Genomic DNA, 17683 nt, shown 5'->3' with positions numbered 1-17683 from the left:
GGAGTACTGATATGAAACAAAGATTTTGGAATTCCTCTTGCTTTAGGTATCACGATGCTACCAATGTTATTGGAGTTATCATCTTCCTTCATTGTGAAAAAAAATTACGGAATTTCTTTTACGATTTCCTAAATATTCAACCCATTGCATTCTACTGTAAAATTAGGCTTGCACAAACATATGGCCATGGAATTCTTGCAGATTCAGTCACATATGTCTTCGAGCCGTTATCTTGTCTTTTTTGAACAAGCAAGCCAGTGAGAGAGTTGGCAAGTAAAGAAGGTGATATAGCAGGGCAAGAAGATGCAGGTGCTTTACAACAATGTGAGAACATGGTAGCTAAACCTACATTCCTTCACCATTATGCTGTTATATCACAGCAGCCTCAGTAACAGCTATAGCCTCTGCCAAGGCTGTAAGCAACATGTAGCATACTTGTAATTGGCCCCAGCATTAGGGTCTACCTACAGTAGCTAGCTATACAGTAGTTATAAAAGTACAAGTACACAGGCACGCGCCTGGTTTAAAACGTTAAAAAAAAAAAAAAAAATCATAAGAATAACTTAAGTGGGAACATACATAGAAAGCAGTAAAACAAGGGAAGTCATCTATACCTCAGATGTACTAGTGGACATTTATCCCTAATTCAGTCTATAGCCATGACTGAATTGGGGATTAAATGTCCACTAGTATATGTGCACATATCTCTTGTTTCACTATTGTTTATCAGGACACATGATAGTGTGTCATGCGGCAAAGTAAAGCTAGTGTGAACACACAACAGACAAATGTGTATTTTATATGAACCAAGAAAACACTGTTTTCAGGCATTCATAGCTCAATATGGTGCCTAAATGGAAATTTACCAGTTTTGCTGCAAAAACTCCCTCGGGGTAGAGCACCTCCTATTCCAAATTTGAGTTGAATCCACCCAGCCATCACTGAGATATGCACCTTCAAAGTTTATTTTATTTTCTTCATATTTTTCATCCTCTGCTTTTTTTGTTCCACTCTCTATAACTTGCACATGCTTTAGTTGATTGACTTCAAATTTGGAGGGCTGTAAGAGCATACTGCAGTACATTTACAGCCCAATTATTGTACAGATCAAACTAAGAACAATGGAATTATGTGTAATTTTGAATTTGTTGTCACACCTACAGGATAACATGCTTGACAGAAGAACTTGAAAATCGGTCTGTACATGAAGTTACTATCATCATGCAAACCTTTTGTGGTTTGAAAGTGCTGAGAGTATTAGTTAAAGCAAAACCAACATGTGAAAAAAGTGCGATCAAGATACTTTAATAGAACAGTCACTGAGAGTAATAATGTTGGGAAAAATTCTTCAAGTTCGGAACCAGGAACCTCCACAACTACATACCCAAGCCATCACCACTCTGCTACTGTTGTCAGTTGCTCACCTCACTTAATTTCTACCTTATAAATGAAAGGTCCAATTTAGTACACTAGAATGACAACTATTGGTCAAAATTCTAGAGCAATCTATATGCGTTGTATTGAAGTGCTCAGAAAAAAATGTGTGCTCTATTAGAGCAGTACAAAAATTATTATGTGTGTCATGTGGCCAAGTACAGCCAGTGTGGGTGGGCAACATACTCGTTTTACAGAACCAAGAAAATGCTATTTTCATATATCTGTAATTCAATAGTGCTTGAATGGTAGTTAATCATTTCTGTTGTGGAAACTACGGTGGGGCATCTCCCATGAGTCAAATTTGCCCAGCTATCTTTGCGCCTTCTTATTTCAGTTCTTCGTAAATACATATAGCCACACAGTCTTTGATGATTCCTGTCGTAAAGGGGAAAAGGTTCAAAGGTGAGTTAAAATGAAGTGTCAAGGCTTACCATAAGCTGGCTTTGGAACTTGAAATTACAAAAGGAAGTGATATCCACACAAAAGCTGCCAAGTTGTGAAAAAAGGTGTGGCCATAAAAAGCCTGAGAAAAAAAGGAAATCAAAAGCGGCAGTCAAGAAATGGTTGCAATGATGCTAATGCTAATAAATTTTGATAATGGCAGTGCGTATTGTTAAAATTTATTAGTATTAACTTCATTGCAGCCATTTCTTGGCCGTCACTTTTGATTCCACAACTTTTTTTACCCAGGCTTTTTAAGGGCCGCACCTTTTTCCCAGCTTGGCTGTTTTGTTTTTACTATTTTTTACTTTATTTAAAAAAAAATTTTTGGCAATTTTTTTGAAATTAAAAAAAAAATTGTGCTTGTACTAATAAAGTTGTGGGTGGAATGACTACAACACAATGTGGACAAGAATAGTTATCAAACACTTAGTCACACTAGCAGTCGACACTTACTTTATTAACAACATTAATATCAGCTCCCAAACCTATTAATTTCTCAACCTCTTGAACATGTCCATCTCCTGAAGCCAAATGGATGAGTGTGTATCCATCCTGTAAGAAATAACATTATCATTATCAGGTCATTTCATCAGGTATGACGAAAATGTTTCTTATCTGTATACCAAACACTATATGAAAAACAGGTTTGCAGTACAGAAAGGCAGCATCCACAAAGTATACGTTATTGGTGATTAAAAGAACTAATACCTGGTGTATGTGTTTACAAACGTTTCTAATTACCAAGATTTAACATTGACCCTTTATCATTGACTCTTACATATTTGCTGCACTCCTAGTCATTTTATTTTAATCTAATTGGCTAAGAATTTTGGCTGCTTCTTTCAGTAGTCAGTGTAGAGAAGAAAATGGCCAAATTACTAGTCATTTAGAGATGCTGTAGGAAATTTTCATTCTTAGAATCTTTCTGTATTTATGAAGTTTATATAACCATCTAAGGGACCATCCATAATTTTCAGTCTTTATGCAAGCGTACAAAGAGTACTCTTTTTTCTAACCCCCTCCCTCCTTCACAAAGCATACTGTATAAATGTTGATACTATGTACAGTATATACACGATGACTATTCATCATTTTATAAGCGTACATGTGATTTAACCCCCTCCCCCCTAACGTACTCTTTGTACTCTTGCATAAAGGCTGAAAATAATGGATGACCCCTAAACAAAAAATAACATTGGAAGTACGTAGCAACAAGATATTATGATGTACATATGTATGGCTATTTGGTAAGAGATACCACAATATGAGCAGTCTGGTATGCAGTCATTGAAAGGCATTAAGCTTAAAAATAGTACATACGCATTTTATAATTCATCTTGTGTTTCAATAACACCAGCCTCTTTGTATCATATGAAGCATTGCTGACCATACTACCAACAGTTAATTGTTAAACACTTTTATTATTGGTCTCCATTGAGTCACTTTGCTTAAGCAATTTGTACAGTTCCACAGACCTTATTTGTGTGTCAATGTCCATTTGTAATCGCACACACGTTACCGTCTCAGTTGTACACATACCAAATTCCTACAGAAAGTGTGTACATGTCTGTTACATGTTGTTCATGTATGTGTGTGCTTAGAAGAATTCACTTCTGCAGTGATAACAGCACCATGTATACACAGAAACTATATCAAATGCTACTATATAGTAAAAGCTGCTAGAGACAACTATAAGTTCCAAAATCAAGATACCCAATAGCAGCAGCACTAATACCTACATAACATAGTTGTGTTGTGTGGCCAAGGGCCAAGGGCCAAGGATTGCTGATGCATTTGGTGCAAGACATGTAAGTGTGCATTAACTTGGAACCAAGAAATGTAATTTCAGTAATTGTACCTTAATTGGTACAGTGGACCCTTGGTTATCCAAATCACAATGTATCTCAGGCAAAGGTAAAAGTGTTCAGATAAGTGAATTGTACAGATAGCTGAAGCCTGTACATTTATATACAGAGTTCTGTTGAAATACCCTAATAGAAGATACACTTTTACTCAAAATCCCCAATAAAACAGTCATTTTCAATGTTGGATAAACAAGGATACGGATAAATGAGGGTTGGATAACTGAGGGTATACTGTAATATTATTTATTTAAAAATGAAGTAGGGTTACAGGATAAGAAACAAGCATTATGAATGATGGGTAGCATCACATAACTATGTAACATTGTTCACATATCTTGTTTCACTAAAAAATTTTATCGTTGAAACCCTACTTCATTTTTAAATTAATTGCACCAGTTTACAAACTTTGTTGTAGTATAGCTATATATGATTTGCACATGTGGCTGAGACTGCTTTATTAGAATATTTTAATCTAGCAGCTGAGCTATACACAGTAGATTAAGGGGTATGGTTCAATGCCATGTCTTGCTTTCAGCAACAAAACTGCAGCTAATTAATACATCATCAAGGGGAATGGCCATCCAGGTCTAATAGTATGGTGGCATGCTCTTATCATTTAAGGGCATGGTCCCATGAGATTGCTTTACAGATGCAACTACACATAGATATCTACTCCATCTTACAGTAGCTTAAGCACTTCAAATGGTTTTGTAATGCCCAACTATGCTACTCTAAGGAAGCATTGGTATGGAAATTAAGTCTTGATATGTTTCCTTGCAGGTAAAAAGGACCACAAATCTATAAATGACTCCAATGCTATACAGTATTGAGACCTGTTATCTGTTTTTACTTAAGCTTAAATAGATTTTGGATTAGTAGTTCCAACACAAAAATAGATGGATTAAATACACACAATATTTGTATGCTGTGTTGACAAGTGCCATTTATTTTATGGTGGAAACCCTACTAAATAATACAACCATGCCCTTTATCTGTGGAAACTCCCTAAAGTCAGACGTATTTTTTACCAAAATTGAGCTAAACTGGTTCAACTGTTTTTGAGATATGCACCATCAAAGTTTATCTTGTGACAATTATAAATATCGCCATAACTCACAAAAGTTTATTAGATCTTCTTCAAAATTGGAGGGAATAAATAGCACATTACAGTACATTTATCTTTCAATTTTTGTACACTTATTGGCAGTAAGTTAAGGGCAGTTCTCAAAAATTGTAAGTGCAACCTTTTGTCATGCCTGCAGAGTAAACCACTTATAGAATAAGTGTAAAAAGACAGGTTAACCATTGTAGCATAAACCTATTTAAAGCACTGACAGTATCAGCTAATGAGATATAAAGCAAAACCAAACATATGAAACAAGCACAATTGAGATACTGTAATAGAACGGTCAACTACATGTAGATGTACTCTAAATATGAAAAAAAAAGTTGTCCAGGTTTCAAATGGACCTGCACACCTATAACCCTATACTACTTAGACACTTCTGTCAAATCCTCACCTCACTTAAATTTCTAGTAATGATAATTTTAAAAGAGATTCTACAATATTCTATGTGTGCAGTAACTCAGAGAAACTATGTGCTCTATTAGAGTTCTACAAAAATTTTAGCAAATAAAGTAGGCTACATACCACATAAGTGTTTTCTTGGCCACCAGATTTGACATCACATCTTTTTCATTTTTAGAAGGACACATCCCTTTCACAACTTAACTACTTTGAATTAGAATATACATTATGCATAGATACAATGGGGCTTGTAACGCTACCTATATGCAGGGCAAACATGATCAGCACTTTAGTTAAAGAATTAAATTACACTTCATCATTTCTTTTTATATTAATGATCCCTATACTACGTAGATTGTAAGTTTTCTTACACTTGTTCTACATGTAGATATACCACTTTCACACCTCACTTAAAAGGGAAGAGAAGGTGTATAAGTGGTATAATAGCACTGCTATCAGTGCTCAGGAATGCATTAGCGAGAAATGGAGGTAGTTTATACAAGTTATATACCATACCTGTGGTTGAGATCAAAAGCGCCGCGCTGTGGTATATAACTGATATACCACGGCAAATTGTGGTATATAACTGATATACCACGCTTTGTGGCTATGCTTACCATATATGGTGCAACTTCACACATTCCACGAAATCCTTATCTAAACTGTAAACAAGTCTCTAATAACAAGCGCCTAAATCAACCAACAATTGTTCACCTGAGCAATTTTTGATGAATTCTTGTCTCCTTCACTCACTCTTTTCTCCTTCACTAACTCTTGTCTCCTTCATTAACTCCTGCCTCCTTCAATAATCACGAGTAGATGGGCGTAGCACCGCCATAGAGTCTAAAACATCTGATCCATCAAGGATTTCAAGTCTCTAATATTGACAAGTGCCTAGAATCATTCACCTGAGCAAGGAGGATTTTCAATAAACTCTTGTCTCCTTCACCAATTGCGAGTGGATGGGCGTGGCACTGCGAAAGAATCTAAAATGTCTGATCCATCAAGGATGTCTACTCAACCGGTGCTGTTCATTACAACTTGCTATCTATAATCGTTTCATCTACTGGGGTGTAGAATATAACAGTTATAACATCATTACTCAGGATATGACAAAAAATATATGCATGGACGAGCACTGGGCACGAGTGCGTATATATTTGTCATATCCCTTGCAAGTGTGTTACAACTGTAAAATATCCCTCCTAGGATGGATATAACTTGTATATACCCGTCTACCTCCTGTTAATGCATTCCAAGCATTCTTAGAAATCATCTGATTTCTTTGATGAAATTGTGTGATCTCCTCTACTTTAATATAGTGACACTTCACAGGATCGATAGTGGGTTTTAGTTTGGTAAAGTTAGCAAAACTATAGATCATGGACTTGGGGAAGAAGATAGTTCGTTGTTTTACTGAATGAAGAAGGTCACAGATTAGTTTATATTGCTGTTTTGATTGCATTGACTTGGCGATGTCCAGACACTGGGCATAGCACTTAATTGATTTGACCATTAGTGTTAGCACTACTTTAATTTACTCATGGCTAGTAAAGTAAGTACTTTAGTGCACTTGAATCGTCTTTATATTGTTGTTTTGATGCCTGGTGCAATGTCACACACCCACGTAGTGACTGGGTGTGGCGCTTAATTGACTAGGCTATTAAAGTGCTGTAAACATATTCACTGCTTCAGTTTATTCATGGCTAGTATAATAAGTACTTTATGTTAGGAGTTAAAGCACCGCCGCACGTGTGTATGGAAAATACAGTACGAGAGTGTGTGTTGAGAGGCTAATACAGCACGAGGCAAAGCCGAGTGCTGTATTTGCCTCGAGACATCCTCCGAGTACTGTATTTTTTGTACACACAAGCAAGGCGGTGCTTTAAGTATTATATTGTACTTCCTGGTTGTGTCTGGCTCGGAGCGATTTTCTCTAGTACTCAAACCGCAGCGATTTTCGGTGATAAGGATATCAGTAAGTGTTCATATAATCTATTTCTAGTCGTAGAACAAACTAATAGGATTAGTTGGCTAGTTTTAGCGATTTACAATGTCACGCACATGATCAATCGTGCTGTCTTAATGGAGTCGTGTTTAAAAGCTTTGTGATCAGACAATCAGTAAGTGTTTATACAATCTATTCCTAGCCGTAGAATGAACTCTAGGATTAGTTTAGCTGGTTTTAGCGATTTACAGTGTGTTGTTTATGTAACATTCCTTAAATAAATTCTCCGCATAACTGTACTGTATTTTCCCAAGTGTGCTGTATTTGCCCAATTAAGCGCATAACTGTACTGTATTTTCCCAATTAGCTGCATAACTGTACTGTATGACTCATACAGTACAGTTATACAGCTGATTAGTACTGTACGGACAATACGATACGCAGCATCGCTTTGATCCTCCCATGCAAAGTACAATATAGTGCATTTAAGCTTCATTATGAGCTGTTCAGCTCGAATTTGGGGTTCCTGTGTTTAATTGCGTACCCACAATCGAAGCGACCTGCACACTTGTGTCGATACACTTACGTTCGACCTCTCAGCAGCGCCTTGTCGTTGCTCTTACGACGTTATCCACAATCGAAATTCACATGGTCCCATATAAATAAACTTGCAAAGTATTCCTGCAGTTTCCCACACTTGCAGGTAAGTCACCCAAGTGGAATTTATTAGTTGTAACATGGGCCCTTGTGATTTGCCTGAACAGGCACTATTTATAAGCAAATAACAAACCTCTGGATACATACAAGTTTATTTATTTGCAAGTTTATTATCCTATGCAAATATGGATACATACATATACTTATATGTATGTACACAAAAACCAAATGTGTAACTAAAACAGTGAATTCAATTGAAGTTGCTATAACACTGCTAAATTTGGTTAACAACAGATCATCAATTAACAACATGCTAGCAAGTGCTAGTACTCAACTTACTATCACAGCTTACCAGCCACTTAGTACAATTACACTACCAATGGTATTTATATGATAATTTGAATCAAACCTAGTGGTATAACTAATTATATACCACACCTGTGGTTGAGATCAAAAGTGCCACACTGTGGTATATAACTGATATACCACGCTTTGTGGCTACGCTTACCATATATGGTGTAACTTCACACATTCCGCGAAATCCTTATCTAAACGGTAAACAAGTCTCTAATAACAAGCGCCTAAATCAACCAACAATTATTCACCTCAGGAACTGGAACAAGTTTCGATGAACTATTGTCTCCTTTGTGGATAACTCACTAATCGTGACTATGTGGGCATGGCACCGTTAAAAGTGCAAAACGTCTGATCCATCAAGAATTTCTAGATTTCCATCTCCAGGAGGTGCTGTTTCACTATAACTTACTATCTATAATCGTTTTCACCTACTTGGGTGTAAAATATAACAGTTATAACACGATTACTCGGGATATGGCTAAATATACGCACTCTCACTCGAGCGCTGCACGCTCTCGTGAATCGTGCATATATTTTAGTCATATCCCTCGTAAGCGTGTTATAACTATAAAATACCAGTATACCCCCAGTTTTGTCATCTTACACATTCTTTAATCACTTTGATACTTTTAAGTTATACATTCACTATACATTCACTTGAAAAATTCTACAGATTGCCACAATCATACAAGATAACAGAATATATGTAACTGACTAACCGTTTTAATAGTGTAAAACATACCAAACACACCTTCAAACACATACAAAGTGTTTGGATATATAAAAAGATCCACTATATTTCCCTTAAAGGGAACATCCCACACTAAGAGACTACCCAGGACAATATGAACAATATCAGCAATACTCTTAGGAATCATCCAATACAATCTTGTTGGGTTATACTGTACTGCTAGTAAATGAAAACAATGTTTAGTAATGTTGAACTTTTCTATAAGTAGTGACTCCATATCAAACACTAACTGAAGTGACTGTTGTAATTCTTTATTACATTTTATTGCTAATATTGTGTGTTGACTGTCATCATAAGGAATCATTGAAGCTTCAAATGATGATATTGGATAATGTGATAAGGGAAGATGATGATTTAATCTTGAATCAAACTCCAACAACATGTCCAAAGCTAATTTAGAAAATCGAGCCAACATTAATATGGAGTGATTACTCCAGGACCAATAAACACGTAATATTTTTAAAACTTCTGATGAAGACTCTAACTGCTTTAACATCTCAATACAATCAGCAGAGAAAATTTTAATCTCAGTTGTCTCACTTGCCATTATACTTTCACACCATCTGATTAATAATTTAGGATCACAGCAACTCAATAATTCAACAACATGATTAGCAACATAGTCAAATTCTGTTTCAACTGTTGTTGGTTTAATGTATTTGAGACAGTTTGATGGAGGTAGTGACAGTGACATTCTTCTTGGTTTATTACCATGTGATGGAGCAGTACAAATAGCCTGGTCATCAACAATGTTCAAGTTGGTACCATGTAAGGTCCTGGTAGTAATAATCTTCTCATGGCAAAGGTGATGTTGTGATATAATATGTTCATGTTGTGTATCGGTGATCAACTTCAGTTCTGTGAAAGTATATCATACAGTACGGTAGAACATATATATCATAGCTGTATGCTAAAAACCAAACAGACTAGCGTATTAAATTATTTTGAAAATGAAGTATATGTTAGTTTTTGCAAAATAGCATTAATGCAGCATTATGCTGCTTATTACAGAGTGTTTCAATTATTTTAGTACAAGTACCCAGCAATAATGCAACAAAGCATTTTGGAATACATAAAATGTAGCCTGTATGTCATTATCATTCCCACTTTACATTCCTGTCTCATTCTTGTTTCCATGGAATTCTATACATACTGTAATTAATCAATGCAGCGACATCAAACTGGACCACTACCTGATGCTCTTACACAACACTTAAGCCCTTATTTTCTACATTCATTGTGGTAATACTCAAGTGTAGTAGCTACATGTACTATTGAGGGTACAGCATTTAACTGAGGTATTCTAAAATGACCTAGCTTGTAAACATGAAGGCTGTCTGGACACTGTATTACACTCCACACAGATATATAAGCTTTTTACTGAGATGGTTTCTATGTACATGCCAGTTCAAAACAGGCTGCTGAACATCTCATGAAAACCTTTATAATTGACTCTACAAATGTCGTTCCAACTAAAAATCTATACTCCTAGCCTTGCAAGGCACCAAGAGGTGCAAATTTGAATTCTACTGATTAAAAACAGTTTTGAGGTTTCTATAGAATTTGACACATACAATAAACAAATGGTTGAGAAGTTATTTCTGACAGTTCGTGGTTAAACAATTGTTTACATAATCTGTAGTGCTACAGTATAGCTCACAGTTAATGTCACAAATATCACAGTTGACTCATGAGTTTGTCATTAGTGCAAACAAACTAAACTACCAATACACACAATAAACTAGCTTGAGTTTTCCTTGAGAGTAGCTTGTTTAAAAATGCTTGTTGAAAGATATACATGTACTCTAGATAGAATCCCTTCAATAAAAAGACCTGTTACAATGCAATAACCATAGCTATTGTTGTAACCTAACCATTTGTTTCCTTGTTGCAGGTGCTAGCTAGCCAATGATGATGCTGAGTTATCCTGGATGATATGATTCTCACAGAAATAAAGAATCTCCTGAAAGTTGGTTAAATGGGGTTCTGTTGCTATGTGTATTATCTTTAAAGTGTATAGACAATAAACAGCAAAATGTGTTAATGAAATTGTGTTAGATGAAACTATGAAACATGTTGAAATGTACAGTAAGTAGCTATTGCCATTATACAGTGCATGTCTCATATGAAAGGACTCCGTGTGCAACAGTAAATTTTTTTTCCCTAATGAAAATTAAAGAATATATAATAACAGGGAATGGATGCAGCTCTCTACACTGGCCTTGTAATGAAATTGGATGCTTGAAACCATAGACACTTATTGTTTTAGGGTTGTATACTATGCCCATTTAGCTAATTCTCAACTCCTTTCCTGGCTTCAGCAACTATTTATAACCAATTAAAACCTCACTACGATAAAAACCAGGTGTTTAATTAATGCTTATCATAAAGAGCACAATTTACATGTATAGCATTTATAGTGAAATGTATACCATATAAGAGCTACGTATACCACATTTTTATACATACAGCTATAGTACTAGATAGTTACTGTAGCTACATCGTTGGACATCATGTACCGTAGCAATAGCCTCTCCATATCTGCGCACTTTTGTTTTACTAGGCCATTCAATTTCAACATGGTGTGTCACGTGACCCAATCCTGTTAAACCTGTTTACAGATTACATAATGCTTAAAACCATTTCAACATTACTGCACGTGCTTAGGTCATAGCACAACCTTAGGTGTAGCGTACGCTTAGGTCACAGCAATTATATGCAAGTTCTTTTATTCCTGCATATGTATGCAGCATGCAAGTTAACTTCAATTTATTGTGATGCAAAAATAAACAAAAATAGTCAGCTACATGTGTACTATTGTAGCAGTGATAGTTGTTAGTAAAACAGTTGCACTCAAGTACTCATGCTTTGAGTACTTGCACAAGTGCTCATCATATCTACACTCATGATTTTCATGCATGCAGGGACATTAGCTGTGAGCTGTACTATAAATGAATTACAGAATAATTACAAATACATGAGACTGTATTAATGACGATGATGTATAATAACAACTTGACTATAAATGAAGGTTAATGTAATTAACCAGAGTTAATGGAGGAAGGTCACGGATAATATATGGTGTGCTTATATTAGAATATCCAGCACATGCGCAGCCAATCTTACCTTCTCACCAGCAAGCGTGTGTAGCGTGTGTAAAGCTCCTTGAATACCTGGTGTTGCATCCATTTTCACCATGACAGAGGAAGGAGATGTCAAACTTGGCTTCACTCCGGCCCAACAGGAATGGATTCGTCATCTTGTCGAGAGCCAACAGGATACAAACACTCAGGATACGTCGTCATCAGCTGAACCCTCCTATACAACTACCACCTCCTCGTCGCCTCAAACCTCAACGGATGGTAACCTGGGTAAGTCCCTGTTTGCCTTTTGATGTATGAATTCCTTCCAGTGGCTCGCCGTATGCGCCCAGCGTTATAATGTTGTTTACTTGTGGTTAGGTCAAAGTTCGTGGACTAATTTTTGTTATACGGTGGGCCGCCATTTATCTACAGCCATGATGTTGTATGTGTACTATGTTCTTCATGTCGTACTCCAATTAATGCCTTTGTAGCCAATGCTGATGTATGCTACAATAAAAAATCCCAAATTGTTGGGTTGTACTCCTTCTAATTTTCTCTACCCACCTACTGTTGCAATTGCTAGCATGTTAACACTGATAAGTTGCCAAAGGTTATTGATTAGGTCTGCCAGTACGTGCTTGCCCACATTTTGTGCTGTCACTACGTAGCTTTCACACTTTATTACACGTATCTCAATCTTTATCACTCATAGTTATGTTGCTCAACGTCTAACACCTGCATGCTCAATACTTAAACATCGGCTTATCATTGTGAATGCCATATGCTCATCAAGGCTTAATCGACCCTCATAGTATGCTCAATACTCATCGCTATGCTTACCCATTGCTGTGCAGTCATCGCTATGATGCCTTCGCTTAACACCCATTGCTAAGCTGTCATTGCTTAACACTCATCGCTAAGCTGTCATCGCTTAACACTCATCGCTATGCTGTCATCGTTCAACACACGTCGCTATGCTGTCTTTGCTTAACACTCGTCGTTATGCTGTCATCACTTAGCACTCGTCGCTATGTTGTCATCACTTAACACTTGTCGCTATATTGTCATCACTTAATACTCGTCGCTGTGCTGTCATTGCTTAACACTTATCGCTCTGCTGCCTATTTTCCACTGTCAAGCTTACTAAAGAGCTAAATAAAACTATTAATTGGATTAGATCAAATACCAATTTATCCATATTTAAGCCAACTCAACTAAACACCAAGCCCCTCAATGAAGGTCAGGGGCACTGCCTTAATGCAAGAGAAGTGTGGGTAACATGTGTTTGTAGTAACTATTATTTAAGCAAGTATGTTCATCACCACTTGGCAGGCTTGTTGTATAGCTGATATTTCATTGAGGCTAGTTGTTTGTTCAGCTGCAGGGTTAGTAAACCTTTGCAATTTTCTTGAAATTCCTGAGTATCAATATTCAAAGGCCATTAGATGTTTATGTATGTTTCTCCTCAAATCCATCCCTGCATTCATACTTGTTCTTGCATATCCTGTAGACTGGGGAGCTTACCATCCGTTGACACAGACAACACCTACTTTTCATACGACGACACCGGTGACAACTCACCTCAGTCTGTCAAATGGTCGCCCCAGGAGTTCATTATCAGTGATCCCACCTATAGGCTCTTCTCATGAATCCCAATACCCACAAGACATTCCACCATGGCTTGTTAAGCAAATTTTGAACATTGAAAATGTGGGAATCGTAGAGCTACTACCAGAGTACTGGGAATTGGATGAATCTGAGTCACATTGCTGTGGAAACCAGCCCAGCAAATCATCAAGGAGAGGTCCAATAACAGATATATTAGTTTGGTTAGATGGCTATTCTTCACTAGTTTCAGTTCTCTGTTCTGTGTACCCACACAAGTTCCATCATTTCATGGTATATCAATGTACCATTATTAGGACCCACCGTAGGTTTGTAGGTGACAGATGGGTAATTTATGATGCCAGTTATCGTCGTTCAGCTGCTCACAGGAAGTCTTTGGATTGGGGCATTAAAGATCAGGATCTCTATAGTGAAACCTTTACAGGACGAGCTAAAGCTATTGCCTGTTGCAGCTACTGTTTAAGTGAACTACACAGGACTGCTGAATGCCCACACGCTCCGCAGATTCCCGTCGACGTTCCTTCTTCCAGCCAGGCTGTACAGAATTATTCATCTGATTCGGGCAGTACATTTTGCTTTCTTTTTAATTATCGGGAAGGAGATAAATGTACCTTCGTTCCCTACAAATACGGTCATTTCTGCAGGGAATGCAAGGGCAGGCACCCCATTTCTAGATGCCCAAGAATTAAGAGGTTTCATCCGTTGAATAACAGGACAGACCAACACCATCAAAGGCCAAGGAGGAAGTACTAGTGACCTATCTTGTTACTGGACATGTTATCGGACTGTAGAACTATTACCTAATTGTTCTTTGTAATAATACTTATTTTGCTCAATAATGAATTGGTACATGGTCAATAACTTGTTTGTGTGAGCAGTTTATGGAATTGAAGTTGACTAATACTCGAGTACCAATTAATGCTAGGTTAATATTAGTAAACCTATGTATTAGCATACAATGCTCACCCAAACAAAGTTGCAGATATGTAGGTATATTCCGTCCATGCGTGGACATGACCACCCACTTCAACAAGTGTGGTTTAAGTTATGCATGCAAACGTGCTTTGTCGTGCATGTATGTATTATTTACCTCATTTTCTCACTCAGGTAAGGATGGCATGTATGCATATACCAAAGACCTTTTGGAGCTGGAGTATACCTCGAGGAGGCAACAATCATCTGGTGTAGATCCCCACTTGGCTGAGGTTTGGACACCATTGCACCTAGACTCATGGTTAAGGAGATTACGCTACCATCCAGACAGAGATTTTTCTTTCTACATTCTCCGAGGCATTGAGTATGGGTTTTATATCGGTGTAAACCCTTCAGTATCGCTAACTCCAGCCGCAAGTAACATGCAATCAGCTATACAACATCCTGAAATAATTGATGATTATCTTCAGAATGATCTCCTCCTGAACAGAATACTGGTCCATTCCCACCACATTTAGCTCCCCCAGTGCACATCAACCGATTTGGTTGCATTCCTAAGAAACATCAGGCAAGGAAGTGGTGACCAATCACAGACTTATCCTATCCAGAGAGTGAAAGTGTTAATGATGCAATCAACCCTGTACTATGTTCCTTGAAGTACATCACAGTTGACCAGGTTGCACGTCATGCCGTCTTGTTGGGGAAAGGCTCTCTAATAGCAAAGATCAATATAAAATCTGCCTATTGCTAGATCTCAATGACGCCATAGGAGCGACACTACCTGGGGATGTCCTGGAGGACTCATATATGTAGATGGTATGCTCCCATTTTTTGGGCTGAGATCGGCCCCCAAGATTTTCAGTGCTTTTGCTGATGCCTTAGAGTGGTGCATTAGCAAAGCAGGTGTGGAGTGCATCTATCATTATTTAGATGACTTTGCAGTTCTAGGTCGTCCTGATACAGAACAATGTTCCCAGAGTCTCCATACTCTGAAGACAGTCTGTGAAGATCTCGGATGTCCCACTTGCACCGGAAAAGCAGGCTGGTCCAAGCACCACACTTGAATTTTTGGGAATCACTATTGACACAGTCTGACAAGAGCTGCAACTCCCCGAGGACAAGCTTACCAGGCTAAAGGACCTAACCACTCGATGTAAGTCTCGTGATTCATGCTTGAAACATGAACTCGATTCTTTCTTAGGAGTTCTGCATCATGCCTGCACTGTAATCCCAGCTGGCAGAGCCTTTCTTAGAAAAGTCATTAGTTTGCTAAGTAAGACCAAGAAGCCACACCACCATATTAGATTTAATCATGCCTTTCGCTCAGATTTAGAATGGTGGAGGATATTTGCTACTCATTGGAATGGCAAAAGTATAATTAGATCTGCCTGCAATACAGAAGTGCTGTTTACGTCAGATGCGTCAGATGGGGGTGCGGGGCATGGTCAAACTCTGACTGGTTTCAATTGGCTTGGGATGGTATAACACAGCACTTTCAAATTACTATTAAAGAGCTTATTCCAATTCTAATTGCAACAGTGGTGTGGGGAGCAAAATGGAAGGGGTACTTTGTTGTGGTAAATTGTGATAACGAGGCTGTTGTAGCAATACTAAACAGTAGATGTAGTAAAGGTCTCCACTTGATGCACATGCTTCGCACATTATTTTTTATTGAGGGTCAGTACCAATTTAAGATTGCAGCTAGGCATATTCCTGGAAATGTAAACTCCCTAGCTAATCGTCTATCACATAATAAACTTGAGCTGTTTTACACTAAACACCAATGTGCTAATCCTCATCCGTCACATATTCCTCCAAACCTTTTGCAGTGGCTCCTAGATCCCCACATGGATTAGACATCCAAACGTTGGACCCAGCAGTTCAACATTTTCGTGAACAAGGAATAGCTTCTTCAACAAGAAGAACCTACCAATCAGCTTTACGTCGATTTGCCAATTTTTGTTCATTGTACAATGTTTTAACATTTTTTCCTGTATGTGAATCATTACTGTGCTACTATTCCACCTACTTAGCATGTGAAATACTATCACCACAAACTATAAAAGTATACCTTTCAGCAATTAGACATATGCAATCACCCTAGGCCTTCCAGAACCCCGTGAATTTTCCTCAATGCCACGTCTCAGACTTCAGCAGTCAGGAATTCAAAGGTCTCATGCATGCCAGCTCTCAACAGCTAAAGTGCGCCTGCCAATAACGCCAGCGATTTTGTTGAAACTCAAGGAGCACTGGTCACCCCAGAAGACTGATGCAGACATACTAATGTTGTGGTCAACGGCGACACTCTGCTTTTTTGGCTTTTTTACATCAGGGGAAATTACTATCCCATCTCTCACGTCATTTGATGCTAGCAAGCATTTGGCATGGGGGGACATTGCAGTAGATAACGTAGATAATCCACAGACACTAAAAGTACACCTGAAAAATCAAAGACTGATCAACTAGGTAAAGGAGTTGATGTTTACATTGGAAAGACAGGCTGCTTCCTTTGCCCAGTGGTAGCCATGATGCACTACATGTCAGTTCGGGGGGTACATGCTGGTCCATTTTTGCACTGAAGAATGGAAATCCTTTGACAAAGTCAGTTTTCACTGCTAAGATACGGGATGCTCTCCGTATTATTGGTCTCCCTGAAGAGAATTTCGCAGGCCATAGCTTTCGGATAGGAGCAGCTACTGCAGCCGCTAATGTTGGTATTGAAGACTCTGATATATGGACAATGGGAAGATGGTCCAGTTCAGCTTTCTTAGCATACATTCGGACACCCAGGGAACATTTAGCTTCTTTTTCCAAACGTTTAACCAACTCATAATTGTATGCTGTTGTTTGTCATTATTGTAATTTGATTCTTGAGAATATTATCTCTAGAAGTTTATTTGTCTGGGGGTAGGAACAAGTTCCTATGGGCCAGGGAGCCTCCTGAGGGTCTCCTGTTTACCCCCAGACATGATGGTACAGAAGTATGTGTATGATATACTATCAGCATTTGTGCTGTAAAGCATTAATAAATAAACTAGTGTCCATTTGGTTCTA

General features: G+C 37.8%; 1 protein-coding gene across 1 annotated transcript in view; it reads right to left on the bottom strand.

Annotated features, from left to right (window-relative positions):
• Window positions 1-17683, bottom strand: part of LOC136245266 (uncharacterized) — a 248123-nt gene that overhangs the window by 157488 nt on the left and 72952 nt on the right. The window contains exons 7-8 of the mRNA XM_066036756.1: window positions 8956-9845; window positions 2335-2433 (exon numbers count right to left, since the gene is read on the bottom strand). Of these exons, the coding sequence (XP_065892828.1) occupies window positions 2335-2433; window positions 8956-9845 (989 nt within the window). The remainder of the gene's footprint in view (window positions 1-2334; window positions 2434-8955; window positions 9846-17683) is intronic.

Source organism: Dysidea avara, chromosome 15 (assembly GCF_963678975.1).
Source record: "Dysidea avara chromosome 15, odDysAvar1.4, whole genome shotgun sequence".
Lineage (NCBI taxonomy): Eukaryota > Metazoa > Porifera > Demospongiae > Dictyoceratida > Dysideidae > Dysidea > Dysidea avara.
This window is presented reverse-complemented; position numbering and strand designations above follow the sequence as displayed.